General features: G+C 35.4%; 2 protein-coding genes across 3 annotated transcripts; one reads left to right on the top strand and one right to left on the bottom strand.

Moving 5' to 3' along the window:
* Positions 1-4,585: 4,585 nt before the first annotated feature.
* LOC116029499 (lysine-specific demethylase JMJ25-like) lies at positions 4,586-10,895 on the top strand. 2 transcript variants are annotated; one of them, XM_031271558.1, is made up of 14 exons: positions 4,586-5,629; positions 5,702-5,817; positions 6,317-6,416; positions 6,537-6,678; positions 6,947-7,010; positions 7,100-7,892; positions 8,390-8,719; positions 8,984-9,314; positions 9,495-9,631; positions 9,721-9,793; positions 9,882-9,967; positions 10,210-10,329; positions 10,486-10,563; positions 10,647-10,895. In XM_031271558.1, exons 1-14 carry the CDS (start codon positions 4,805-4,807, stop codon positions 10,677-10,679), a joined length of 3,228 nt encoding a protein of 1,075 aa, XP_031127418.1. In that variant the 5' UTR covers positions 4,586-4,804; the 3' UTR covers positions 10,680-10,895. The 2 variants fall into 2 exon arrangements, with proteins under 2 accessions (XP_031127418.1, XP_031127414.1); XM_031271554.1 differs by having other exon boundaries at positions 8,984-9,631.
* On the bottom strand, positions 10,889-13,393 carry LOC116029512 (probable choline kinase 3). Its single transcript, XM_031271567.1, has 8 exons — positions 13,203-13,393; positions 12,544-12,903; positions 12,314-12,435; positions 12,034-12,229; positions 11,801-11,918; positions 11,595-11,642; positions 11,349-11,449; positions 10,889-11,252 (listed from the first exon to the last, which is right to left on the bottom strand). Exons 2-8 carry the CDS (start codon positions 12,889-12,891, stop codon positions 11,160-11,162), a joined length of 1,026 nt encoding a protein of 341 aa, XP_031127427.1. The 5' UTR covers positions 12,892-12,903; positions 13,203-13,393; the 3' UTR covers positions 10,889-11,159.
* Positions 13,394-14,948: the final 1,555 nt, after the last annotated feature.

Raw genomic sequence — 14,948 nt, 5'->3', positions numbered from 1 at the left:
AAAAAAAAAAAAAGGGGGGGGGGGGGGGGGGGGGGGGGGGGGGGAGGAGAATTGATTTTTATTTTTTTTAAAGGGGCTTTAATTATATTTGTCTGGAATGATTTTGCATTTTTGCTTGTAAAAATTTAATCAAACTTCATCATACATTCACACGTACTGCATTTAAGGTCACATATTATATTTTTATCTTTGAGTTAATACACGATTTGATTTCTCGATTATTATGATTTCACCGCTTTGATCATTGACTTTTAAACTTGCTTAATTTCATCCTAACAATGCAATTTGTACCTAAAATACTCATTTTGTCCAAACCAAAATATTCTTGATTAGTAATTTAGTACCATTTTGATTAACAATTGTATAGTTGAGGATGAAATTGAGCAAGTTTAGAAGTCAATGATCAAAGTGGTAAAATCTTAATAGTCGAGTGATCAAATCGGGCATTAACTCTTTGTTTTTATATCAAAAATCAAAATTAAAAAAAGATTTTTGAAATTTATTTTGATTGGTTGAATTTTATTTTATTTTTTAATATAATCAATGCCTCCACCATGGGGGTTCAATCTTATGCAACTCATTTGGAATGGTAACACCATTACAGTTTACACTATATAGTAATTGGCATTGGTTGATATATAGTTATCATTTTCTTACTGAACAGTATAAATATGATGTTAATATTAGTTATAAAAAATTAAAAGTATAAATAATTTATTTAAAAAAAAAAAAAAAGTTCGTGTTTATCTCCTACTAGTATCATTGAGGACTTAGTCTTGACAATAACGGCTATTATAATTCTTCACAAGATTATTGTACAAATTTTTACACAATACAACTGTATGATTAATGACTCCTCTTGACAATAGTTGCTATTAGAATATTTCACAAAATTATTGTACAAATACACATAATACAATTCTTGAAAACAAGTGCATGAAAAGTACGTTTAGAGGATCAAACTTAACGTCAACTTCACTTTGAAGACTAGTTTTATTTTAGAGTTTATTTTAAATTTGATTTTTTATTATAGTAATATTTTATTTTTAATTTGTTTTACTTTTGGTTTTGTTTTAAAAGGGTTTAATTTAGTTGTCTTTGTCTAAAATGATTTCACTTGTAAAAATTTAATCAAACTTCATCATAGTGCACTTAAAAGCATCTATCCTATTTTTATTTTTATAGCAAAATAAGTTTTTTGAAACTCATTTTGATTGGTTGATATATAGTTATACTTACGTGTCATCTTCTTACTAAGCAATATAAATATGATGTTAATATTAATTTTAAAAAAAAATTGAGAGCAATATTAATTAAAATTTTAAAAAGTATATAAATTAATTTTTTAAAAGGTTTGACGTATAGATAAATCACAAGGTATATGTGTATATATCAAAAGTTTAAATAAATTGGTAAAAGTTAGGATTCTTAAACTTCCAGGCTAGTTGTCCCACCAATCATTATTGCATGAAACATGGTCCACACAATCTTATTTAAGTACTGAAAGTACATTATTTTATACATACTATAAAATAATGTTTTTAGTACAAAAATAATGTACTTTTAGTATAATAAAAATGTACCTTATATTTATAGTCTACACAATAATTTGCCATGTCCCACTAGTCATTGTGTCCGACGGTGAAAACCCTAGGTTACCTAAAAAAAAATCACAATATGAGGTCCAACTTACCCTCGCTTAAAATTGTTTTTTGAACCTACTGAAGCATAACAAGTCAACAACTGACTCCACTAAGGCTCGAACCCACTCCCATCATCCATGTGGAGTGTCAATCAGGACACCGGATGCCACTTAACCACAGGTCTTTGGCTTTTGAAAACATTTGTTAAGATTAAAATGATACTGAAAAGATTAACATAGCGTATATGGCTATATGCTACAAATTTACAAGTATGGGCTGAATGGCACACACTGCACAAATCAATAATTTTTTTATGGGCCGAAATTACCTAACAGGCTACCAAATTAAATTAATCATTATTTGAAGCCCATTTATCAATTATTATTTTTTGAAGGTAAATGTAGCTATTCCATTAATTCATAACATAAAACGTTTACATCAACGATCAATGAAATGGTAAACCATTCCTTACAGTCAGACATAGAAACAACTTTTCTAACTATGCTATAGAAAACTTGAATCGCAAACTGTTTCATAACTAGGAAGCTATGTTCCTTCAAGGAGCTTAAAGCTTTATCAAAGATCTGGGTCTTCGTCATCCTTCTTTTTTGCTCGCCCAGGATAAGATCAACACTTGCCGAAACCAAACTAAACGATTTATGCTAATGATAATGAAAAGCTCGTGAAAGTAACGAGAAGAAAAAAGCTCATCAAGGGGACACCCATCGATTTATCATCATCTATGCCGAGCGTAGCATGTTAATTTATTATTATTATTATTAGTATATCATTATAAGTATTTTACATGTTAATTGCTAACATTAACCAATTGTACCAAATATCTTTTTACAAATCATTAATATAATATGTTAGTCAAAGTCGCTAATACAATTCGCTAACCGAGAATTATCAAATAAGGCCACTAACTTGCATAAATTGATGATTGCATTAAATTTTTGTCATACATACCACGAGGTGTTCTTAGCAAACTTTAACTGCATGAGACACATTTAAGTCCGTACCATACTCATACCAATCACTGTTGCCATGGGGCCTGCCCAATTATTTATGATTGTTTTAAAATTGTAATTCTAAGTATCATTGTAATTAATATTCATGATTAAATTAAACATATCAAAATTTAATTTAATCTCATCAAAATTTAAATGTAGGATTGAAAATATGAGAGGGGTACAATTTAAGAATGATGATTTTTTTTATTAGTACTACTTAAACACAAAGAGTCAACAGTCGCTTCTACAGTTCTACTGATGCTCAAACCCACTCCCCTCCATGCGAAAATGTAAATCGGATGCCACTAGACCGCAATGTCTTAGCTAAGAATGATATATTTATACATAACTTAAATGATATTCAAAATGTATGTCAAGTGTCAACTGACAACTATTCAGATGTACTCGCTGAATGAAACGTGGCTTTCACACACTTCAACTTCTCCAAAAAAAACTCAATCCCCTAACCAAGAGGAACCCATCATATGATTGTCTCTCATTTATTGAGAAAGGAAAAAAAAAAATTGAGAGGAAAAAAAAAACATTGGGTGTGTTTGGTTGGGGGGTTTAGGCATAAGGTATGGGTATCAAAGTGAGTGTTAGTGTTTGGTTGATAGGTTTTGTGAATGCTACTATGGGTTTGGAATACCCCATTAATGGCAAAACCCATACCCTTATTAAATAAGGGTTTCATCTTCCTTCATCATTTCTTCCCCAACTATTAATAATCATTCCCATTCCACCCAACTACCAAACATGCTAAATACTTTCACCAAAACCCATTACCCTTACCAAGTATTTGATACCCATTCCCATTCCGATTCCCAGCGAACCAAATGCACCCATTGTTGTCTCTCATTTTCCTTTATTTATTTTCACCAAGCTGAAGTCCCCATTAATGGTTTCCAAAATATTTCGATGGTATACAATTATTATAACAACAAAAAATTGAAACTTCTTGAACTGGACTTAGCTAAATATGCCCACAATTTGTCTATCTCAAAATTTCTTTACGAATCTTATACTTTTATCAATTTGTGTAAACTTTATCACATATTATAACTCTAACCAAAATTCAAGTGGTTTGACAAAACTATTTAACAAATAGTCATTTAAAACCAAAATTCTCCTTATTTGCTGGGAAATATGGAGACAAAGAAACGAGAAGATTTGAAAGAATGATATTGTCCTTCATCATCAGGCACTCATCAACAAAGTGGTAAATTTCCTGTCTGCTTGGAGAGAGGCCACCAACTCACGAATCCTTTCAAATCGCGCGACGTCGATCCCGAACAAAAAATGGGTGAAACCGCATACAGGAATACTAAAAAATGAATGTTGATGCCGCAATCAATAAGCATGAAGCAGCCATGGGTCTTGGTAGTGTTATTCGCGACGACGAGGGCACCTTTATGCTGATATGGGGGGCACAATGGAGGGGTACATTCACTCAATGGAAGCTGAAGCAATAGCTATTAGGGAAGCGTTAAGCTGGCTGAAGTCTCAAAATATGGATAACGTCCATGTGGAAACAAATTCCTTACAAGTCATCCAGGGTCTTAAATCAAAAGGCGGGAGTCTTATTTTTACCTCATTGTTAATGATATCAAACATCTTTTACATGATTTCTGTAATGTGTTTCTTTCCTTTACCAAAAGATCAACGAATCAAACGGCTCATGTCTCTGTCTGATTGCGAGGAGTGGTTCTATAACCCTTCACCTATCATTTGTAATGTTTTGGTTTTAAGTTAATGAAATTCACTCTTGTTAAAAAAAAAAAAAAGAAAAAAAATTCTCCAAGCACATGCGAGCCTATAGTATCACTTACAGCTTTTACGGAGTTAAAATAGAAATCAATTCCGAAAATTCGCCACTTGCCTAATATATACGAGCATCAAACAATGGTTGGGCTCTGGAATGACGGGAAAAAGGCGGGAAATTTCAAAAACTTTCCCACCTAAAACAAAAACCCTTGCACACGTTCCGATACCATCTCCGTAGATACGAGGGTTTATTGTGCAAGGGAAGAACTGTCGGGATGTTTTACAAATCAGTTGCATACTAAACTCTCTCTAGGTTAACTACATTCAATCGCCTACGATATCGGTAGGGAGGAAGCGGAGGGGGCAATAAAGGTTGAGCGAGCTATGGAGGAATCTGAAGGCCAGCTGAGGCGGTGCTGTTCGAACGAGGCGATGGCGGAGATCGGAGATTTGACGCCGTCGTTGACGAAGAGTCGGCCGGCGGATGGTGAGGAAATCGGTATTACTGATGCGAAGGGGGCCGGCGATTCAGTGGGCGGTGAAACGAAAACGAACGGCGTTTTAGTGAACGAGAATGTTAGTGTTAGGAGCGAAGAGAGGGTAGGTATCTCGATTGATATAGTGATCAGTGAGGAGAATGGTAAGATGGATTCTCTCTCGGAGGAGGGAGATTTGGGGAGGGAGAATGCGGAGGTAAATGCAGTGGGGGAAAGCGGCGGAGGCGCTACCTTGGAGCAGAAGAAACCAAATCGTAAGAGAGGAAGACCACCAAAGAAGGGAAAGGAGCAGAAGCAGCCCTGTAAAAGAGGAAGGCCTGCGAAGAATTGTAATAGAGCCGAGGAGGGAGGGGATCCCAATGAAAGTAATTGTGCCGAGCCAATGCTGGAGTGTGGAAAAGAAGATATTGAAACTGGAATTATGGGGGATGAAAAAGAAGATCCGTTAAGTTCTGACAAGGATAAGGGCAATCGGAGTGCAAGGAGGAAATCAAGTCAGATAGCAATCGAGAAGATGGGGAAACTTAAGGAGCAAATGGTGGAGTGGGAAGAAGCAGAAAAATATGGGAGAAGGAGGAAAAATAGAAAGATAGAGGTGGTTGAGGGTTCACAGGATGAGGGAAGTGGTGAAGTGGGTGCGCGCACCCTTCGACAGAGGAAAGCTAAGAATGAGGATGCTGTATCTAAGCCAAGGATCAGGAAGGATGAAGATGTAAGCAATTGTGTATTTAGTTGGATAGATTGTTACATTTAGGAAACTTTATTTTGACTCTGGATATGACAGGGGAATGAGATTGAATCAAATATGTGCCACCAATGCCAGAGGAATGACAAAGGAAGAGTTGTTCGTTGTACAAACTGCAGGACAAAGAGATATTGTGTGCCTTGCATGACCAGATGGTATGAAAGTTACTTAAGACTACTCATGTTTGATTTTTGCTTTTCTGTTTTTGTTTATACTTAGGTGTGGCATTACTGCCTGTTCCACTTTAATTAAGGGCGTAGGAATATCTTTTGAGCAGGAATTTTGTTATCTCTGGCTGTATGAGTTTTATGATTGGCACTTATGGCTAAAACTAAACCTCTGCGGATGAAACTTTGCTGCAACCATAAAATAGTAAATTATCTTCTTAGAAATGCTAGCATTGGATGCTAATATTGTAGTTGTACACTACTCTTTGTGCATTAGCAATACAGGATCATAATTTTTGGTAGTGGTTCTTAGTTCTAACCATAGGCTAACATTTGTAATTGAGTTAATTGCGCCCCAATTATATTGCCAGTGAAGTTTTCTGAACAGAATGTGCACAAATTGCTCCAAATTGTAAAGGCCGTAGCAATTTAGGTGTGTTATTGTCCACAATCTTTGCTGACATGAACTTTCTGTTTCCATGAAAAGGTATCCTGGTATGTCAGAGGAGGCTTTTGCAGAAAAGTGCCCTGTTTGTCTCCAAAACTGCAACTGCAAAGCATGCTTGCGGTTGGAAGGGCCTATACGTGTCAGTTACTATTATTCTTTTTGGTTTGATCTCTGATGTTTCTCTTGGATATTAGTTGCATATACTGATTATGTTTTCTACTTCTTCCCCCAATACCCCTTGGGTAAATGCTCAATATAGGAATTGAAAGAAAAAAAATTTGAAGTCAGCAAAGAGGAGCAGGATCAGTACTCTAAGTATATCTTGCAAGTGCTTCTACCTTTCTTGAGACAATTCAAAGCAGAGCAAATAATGGAGAAGGAGATTGAAGCAAAGATTCAAGGTAACCCTTATGTTTGGTGATGGTGTGGAGTTTTTTTTAAAAAGTTTTTTTTTTAAAAGTTTTTTTGTTAAGTTTTTTTTTTTCCTCTCTAAAATGGTTTCTTGAAATGAATGAAACAAGATATTGCATTTAGGGATTTTTGTCATCATGGCAGAGGTTTATTGTTGCCTTAATAAAGGATAATTATAGAATTTTATGAAAATCCCTTAGATCTGATGCCTGGTGCTAGAATTATGTTTACTATTCTTTGTCCTTTATTTGTTTGTAGGAGTTGCCTTTTCTGAATTAAAGCTGAAAAAAGCAAAGTGCGCAGAGAACGAAAGGATGTACTGGTATGTCTTTTTTGTTTAACTTACATCACTCTAGATAAATTTTATGTGATTTTATGCTGAAGCATTTTCTTGTGACTTGGTCTTTGCAGTGACAACTGCAAAACATCAATTTTTGATTTTCACAGAAGCTGCTCAAACTGTTCCTATGATCTATGCCTTACTTGTTCCCAAGAGCTTAGGAGTGGCCATTTGAAGTGGAATAAAGAAGTCGTTATGCAATATGTTGATAAAGGTCTAGCTTATATGCATGGTGAAATCAGTAGAACTAATGAGAGAAAAAAGAGCAAGAGATTTGTAGAGACTAATTCTGTTGATTTTGCTCAAAAATCCTGCGACAATGATAACACACTTGATCCATCAAAGAGCTCTAGTGGTTTCTGTCATACATGGAAATCTGAAGAAAGTGGTAGAATTCCTTGTCCACCGGAGAACATGGGTGGTTGTAATGGGGGAGCTTTAGAACTAAAACACTTACTTGGGCAGAATTATATTTCTAGCTTGCTAGCAAAAGCAGAAGAAGTAATGAAGAAAACCAAATTAGATGATATGCCAGAGTGTTCTCAGCAATGGTGCTCTTGTTTGAATACCATTGATGAGAATGATGTTGATAAAAGTAAGGTAAGGAAAGCAGCTTCTAGGGTGGATTCGCATGATAATTATTTGTACTGTCCAGCAGCCAAGGACATTCAGCATGAGGATTTGAAGCACTTCCGCTGGCATTGGCTTAAAGGCGAACCTGTGATTGTCAGTAATGTGCTGGAAACTACCTCAGGACTGAGCTGGGAACCACTGGTTATGTGGCGTGCTTGCCGCCAGACTAAAAATCTCAACCATCCACTTCTTTTAGATGTGATTGCAATTAACTGCTTGGATTGGTGTGAGGTCAGCACATTACTTCTCTTCATGCAAAACATGTTATACATGATGCTTCTAGCTGAGTGAAATATCTTTAAACTTCTAAATGCATCTTTGGGGGCTTCTGTTAGATTTTGCTGATGGTTCAAGTAGTACTTTTCTTATTCTTGTCTTTTATCTTGCTTGATATCTATTTTTTTCTTCCCACTATTATTGTCACCCTTTCTCTGTAGTTTTCATCCTGTTGATCACAGTCTATTCTTGGAAACCATTACTTTTCTGAATGAAGCCTGAGAAACCAGGTTTTTTCCCCTCCTTAGGACTTATGAGTATAGTTATCTTCTTCTGTGCTAATTTGTGCCCCAAGGTGATTGCCATCTTTATCTGCAGTTTGCTAAAACATTCATAGCTCTAGGTAACTTAGTTACAGATGTATTTGCAGTACTATAAAAGTAAGTTTTTTATTATTATTTCATTTTGTAAGTTATATGTTGAATTTTATGTTATTTCTTGATGCCATCCAGGTTGATGTTAATCTCCACCGGTTTTTTAATGAATATATGAAGCTTCAATTTGATAGTAATGGGTGGCCTATAATTCTGAAGTTGAAAGATTGGCCTCCATCTGATTTATTTGAGGAGCGGTTACCTCGTCATGGTGCTGAGTTTGAAAACTGCCTGCCTTTCAAGGCATATACAGATCCTAGGAATGGGTATCTAAATCTTGCTGTCAAGTTGCCGAAAGAGTCCTTAAAACCAGACATGGGACCAAAGACATATATAGCTTACGGAGTTCATCAGGAGCTGGGGCGTGGAGATTCTGTAACCAAGTTGCACTGCGATATGTCTGATGCTGTATGTTCTTATCCTTTTCCTTTGTCAGTTTTCAATGTTTTTCTCTGCCAGATTTGGTTTTTAGTCATTTGCAGAAATTTCTTTAGCAAACGTAACTGCCAAATTTGTTTCTTAGTTTATGCCTTACTTGTAAGGTATAGACTTACTACCTAATTTGCAGAGAATGTGTATTTGATGGTTGATTATGTGTGATTTGCTTTGGCTGTTATCAAATTGCCTCTTTTAACACTTCAAAAGTTATACTGATTTAAATTTTTGTTGCAGGTCAATGTCTTAACACATGCTCATGGAACAATCCTAGAACCTGAGCAACTTTCAGCTATTAAAGAGCTGAAAATGAAACATGCTATCCAGGATCAGAAAGAGCTACTGAAGCCTGACGAGCTGGAAAAAAGTGAGAATGGAATTCAAAAGTTGAACGAGGAAAGTTCTCAGAAGCGTAAAAGAGGAAGACCTGTGAGGAATAAAAATGGAACTCAGAAAGGAGGGAATCCCAAGGGAAATGATTGTACTGAGTTTGAAGACTCTGATGGTGGTGCTCTACCTGTGAAGAATAATAATGGAACTCAGAATGGAGGGGATCCCAAGGGAAATGGTTGTGCTGAGTTTGAAGAATCTGATGGTGGTGCTCTACCTGTGAAGAATAATAATGGAACTCAGCATGGAGGGGATCCCCAGGGAAATGTTTGTGCTGAGTTTGAAGAATCTGATGGTGGTGCTCTACCTGTGAAGAATAATAATGGAACTCAGAATGGAGGGGATCCCAAGGGAAATGATTGTGCTGAGTTTGAAGAATCTGATGGTGGTGCTCTCTGGGACATCTTTAGAAGGGAAGATGTCCCTAAGTTGGAAGAGTATCTAAGGAAGCACTTCGAGGAGTTCAGGCATATTTATTGTTGCCAAGTGCCAGGGGTAAACTGTTTGCATTAACCTTTTAGGGGATGCATGTTTCTTTTGGTGATTCTTTTGTTTTGATTATCTTTCATCTTTTCTTTACTTAGGTTGTTCACCCAATACATGATCAAAGTTTTTACTTGACTGTTGAACACAAGAAAAAGCTGAAAGAAGAATATGGTTAGTTTTCTTGTGTTAGCCAACATTTTTTTATTTGATATATTTTAAAAAATTTCTCATAAATGCTATGGTATGATGAACTGTTCAGGGGTTGAACCATGGACGTTCGTTCAAAATTTAGGGGATGCTGTTTTTATACCAGCAGGTTGCCCTCATCAAGTTAGAAATTTGAAGGTATATTAGCTTTTCCTTTTTGTTTTGTTTTTGTGATTTAACGGTTGCTTCAGGATACTTCTGTCTCTAGTGTGTACAATGGCATAATATATCCTTGCCCAGTGGTAATGGATAGGAGTATTCCAGATTTTATATTTTGCAATGTGTTTTATTTTCCATATCCAATTGGTATATATTGATAATTGTTTAGATATTAATGGTGTTTGGGTTGATGTTAACATTACACCATCATCTGCTTGCAGTCATGCATAAAAGTTGCAGTTGACTTTGTTTCGCCTGAAAATGTTTCCGAATGTGTGAGATTGACGGAGGTATTCCGCACACTTCCCCCAAATCACAGGGCAAAAGAAGATAAACTGGAGGTTTGATTTCTTTTAATGTTTCCTGAAAGTGTTCCCAACAGTATATCTTTCCTTGAATTACGTTTTTTCTTAAATGATTAGTACACTTGAAGTACACCCCTGATATTGTATTATCATATCAATACTATAAATTTATGAAGTTTCATTTTGGGACAGGTGAAGAAAATGACGATTCATGCAGTGAAAAATGCTGTGGAAGTTTTAACAGGGCCCAAAAAATGTGTAAAAAACTCTGTAAGCACTGTGTTCGGACTCAAAATCTCATAGGATCTTTCTTTGCTCTGATAGTGTACTCATCGTGTTTTTTTGCTTTGCAGGAAAAGCCGATGAATGAATCTGAAACCAGCTAAGTCCAGAATCCAGATTATATGCTGTTTGTCTGTAATCGGCTCTACAAACTCTTAATATATTTTTGCTGGTGGGTGGTGTGGGCTAGCATCTATTGTTATTTCTGTTTTCTGCATAGTCGCAGGATGTTGTTTATTCACGTTTGCCACGCCGCCAAATATTTAGATACACTATTTTGCATGGTATAAGTAAAAATGGCTTTGCTTCAAAAATCAAAATAAGCTTTCTTTTCACTACTTTAAATCAAACACAACAGTAATAGCAAAACAACAGGTGGCGAAAACACTAATCTCTGCTAAAGAAAGAATGATATCCTCTCTGGGCTTTTACTACAGAACACAACAGAAGCAATTCATTGCTAGAAATGAATGCTATCCTAACACAGGTTATATCCTGTAACAAAACAACAATAATCTCTGGTATATCTAAACAAAGCAGGCCAATCATACACAATAATGTTGCAGGTTCCATTAGTCTTCTTTTCAGATGATGAATTCGGGTTTCTTCAGCCAATATTGACAAAACCTTTGTCTAGCATATTCCTTGTAATCAAAGTCAATACTGTTCACGTATCCCTGCAAATAAAAATTATTCAAGGGCTATTACCATCACAACTTCAAATGTTCACTCAAGGTAAAAAATGGGCAATAAAATTATGGAAAACTGCAGACCGAGATGATTCCCCATAATCCCCAGAACAAATGATTTGGAAGGATGTATTTTTCCGCATCATCAACTAGCTGTTTGACTTCCGAGTCTCTTGGCTCATGGCCTGCATATTTCAATCAAGACAAAGCTATTACTCTGAGCAAGTCTATGAATGAATTCTACCTTTTCTTGGTCATATGAATGAAACCTAGGCCATATTATTCTCAAGCAGATTCATGTTAATTAAGGAAAGAGCCAGTAAAACAAACCTGCAGAACTAAGATACGAGTGTACAAATCTACGGCGCTCCTCTACACCTGTGGCAAACTAAAAGTTAAGAAGTAAAACTTGTACTAGGCTACAAGCCATGTTTTTATATCAATTGATAATTACACCATATTATAGAAATTTTACCAGATTGTTGAAAAATAATAAGGATATCTTCTACATAACTAAACGTATAGCAGCTATTTACCAGGGTACTTTGTGTAGTCCAAAACATGTGGGGTTTCAGTGTGATAATCAGCTGTCATTTCACAGAAGTGGTTTGCAAAGTCATAAGCAATTGGATTGTAACTAGCATACTCATAGTCCTGTTAAAAATCATCAAACGAGATTCATTAATTCAAAGAAAACATATCAGCGAAAATAACCTTGCATCACAAACACATCTCTATGCAAAATGGCAACTTTAATAATGACACTTACAATTATGGTTATGCTTCTTGTCTTCTCATCAAACATCATATTTCCATATTGCAAGTCATTGTGACAGAAGCCAATCATTTGTGAATCCCTTGAAAGTTCCTTCTCTAATGTTTCAATTTCCTTTTCTAAATCATTCAACCTAAATTCCTTTATGTCTTCTGCAGAGCACAAGGTTTTGGCCTTGCCTAGCCAGTCCCTAAGGAAGATGATGATCGGTTAGTAAATGAAAACAATCTTAAACAACAACATTGTTTTGGTCAGCGAATTCGTAGTTTACTACCTTAACCTATCCCAAAGACCAGCTTTCGTTGGACAAGGCATCCCAATGTTATGAAACTCTCTCAATTTCATTGCTATCAAAGAAGAGATTTCTGGATCTCGGAGGTCACTGGCTGACAATGTCTGAAAAACGCAAACGAGAATGTTACTCATTTTGAGATAGTTAAACAATCAATTCTCAGAAACAATGCCACAATAGATTAAAATGAAGGAAAGAAAGCATCATCATACCCTGACATCAATAAACTCTTCCACTCGTCCCCAAGGAAATTGCCCGAGAAGCTGAGGTCCAAAACCTTGCTTCGAGACATATTCAAAGGTCCGAATTTCATCATCCCTACTAAATAAAATCTCAACTCCTTCACCATAAACCCGAAGCAAAACCATCCTGCAAACATTTTCCTTCTTTGTAGGCCAGCTTATTTTATACACCAGATTAGTCATTGCTCCACTCAAATGGACAACCTTCAAGCTATTTACATCCAAGACATCTCCCCAATTTGAAGCCAGGAATGATAGTAGCTTTTGTAATTCCTCAATTCTACTTCCATTAAGTCTAATTTTCTTGAATTCCATCATTCAAGACCCCACCTTTGCACAGAAATCACGAAATTAGTATCACCAAATCACTTATGGAATCAATAAAATTTCAGAAACACTCTATGACAGGGATTCCAAATAAGTTATCAGAAAAATGAAACCGGCGAGCAGAAAATAAAAAGTGAATTCAATTGAGCATGCAAAGCTTGCCAAATCTATATGATTCAATTCAAAATCTACAATTTACATAAAGGTAAAAGAAGGATATTCCTTACGAAGAGAAACTATCAGAAATTTATGATAGAAAACAAACAGGAATGGTGCAGGGAAATCAAGAAATTAAAGCTTACCAATTCAAAAAAGCAGAAATCTATGTCGAGAAAATGCGGGGAATGAAGAAATTCGCAGGCGAAACCTGGAAATGGAAGCGGGAGAACACAAAAGCTTCGGAGATATCAAGGTTTAATCGTTTAAGATTTGATCTTGGGATTCGATCAGCATATGCCTCGCGGCACCTTAGTTTGTAGAGGGCGCGTGTCGTTTCCTTCATGGCTTCAAAAGTTGATAACAAAATTTAAAACATACAAACAAACAAAACGTTTTGATACGGCAAATGTTGGGCTTGCGCCATTAGTGGACCCCATCTTATTATGGGCGTTCGACAATTAAGGCAATTTTTTTGGCAAATTATGCTATAAATCCAAGTCCACCTTGTAATATGGACTTATGTTTAAAACACGTGTCAGAAATATTTTGTGAATATAATTAATATAGATTAAAAAATTGTGTTATACTGTTGAATATAAAGTTCTGTAATTGTGAATATAGAATTTTGCAATTGTGAATATTGAATTCTATTATTTTGTATATTGAGATCTAAAATTGTGAAAATAGAGTTCTAAAATTGTGAATATGGACTTACCTTACAAGGTGGACCCGAGTCCATGACATAACAACCCCAAATTTTACTGTGAATCATAGGCTCTGTTTGGCAAAACTTACACCTTATGACATCCTTTACTCTTCTCAATTAAAACTCTTTTCTTTTCTCCTAGTTTTTTTTATGCGCGATGCGCAAAAAATAGGTGTCAAATATTAGTATTTTATATTAAAATTTTAAATTTATTTAAATTTTAATATAGTAATAATAATAATAATAATAATGTAAAATATTTTTATAAATTGGATATTTATATTTTAAAAAATAACTAACATATAACTCTAATATATTTTTTAGTCTTTTTTGCATTTATTAGCTTATCAAAAAATTAATATTACAATAAACTCTCTCAATCACCTAGGTGGGTGCGTGTATCACATTCACCCGCTGGGTGGACGGTGAGACACAACTACATCTCAATACCTCTGTTTTTTTTTTTTTAATTTGTTTGTCAAAATTCATTTGTTACAAGAGAAAAGTTTTTTCAAAAAATAAGACCCACATTAGTAAAAAATTTCAACATTATTTTTGTACTATTCAAAAAATTGAGAAAAAATTCCTACTAGAAATACTCTTAAGATAGAATACTATTCACACGTGTTTTTCCATTTCTGTTTTTCAAAAAAATCCTCTTAACTTTTCATTTTAGTAAACAATCCCCAAGATCATTTTTTTTTGAAAACCAGAAAAAACCAGTATATTAAAACATAATATCCTTACATACCAAAGCAGAAATAAAGAGTGGCATATACTCAGAAAAATCAACTAAAACATATGTCTGTTGATCTAAAGACTGTTTCGCCAACGCATGAGCAACCGAATTGCTACCTCTCCGCACAAAGCACATAGCGACCGAGTCAAACTGGTTCAATAAAGCACGAACATCCCGGACGATTGCCCCGAAGGGAGTATCCCCAAGATCATATTAAGATTTGATCTTAGGATTCGATCAACACGTGATTTGCGCTACGTCGGTTTATAGAGGGCGCGTGTCATTTCCTGATTTCCTTCAAAGAGTTAATAATAATAAGAGTTAATTACCGATTTGGTCCCTCGACTATGAGGATTTCACCACTTCGGTCCTTGACTTTCAAAATTGTCCAAAAAAATAGACTGAGGACCATTTTGGTTAACGTTTGCATAGTTGAGGATGCAA

Source organism: Ipomoea triloba, chromosome 1 (genome assembly GCF_003576645.1).
Source record: "Ipomoea triloba cultivar NCNSP0323 chromosome 1, ASM357664v1".
In the NCBI taxonomy this organism is placed as follows: domain Eukaryota; kingdom Viridiplantae; phylum Streptophyta; class Magnoliopsida; order Solanales; family Convolvulaceae; genus Ipomoea; species Ipomoea triloba.
Note: the sequence above shows the minus strand (reverse complement) of the source record. Positions and strands in the feature narration are given on the sequence as shown.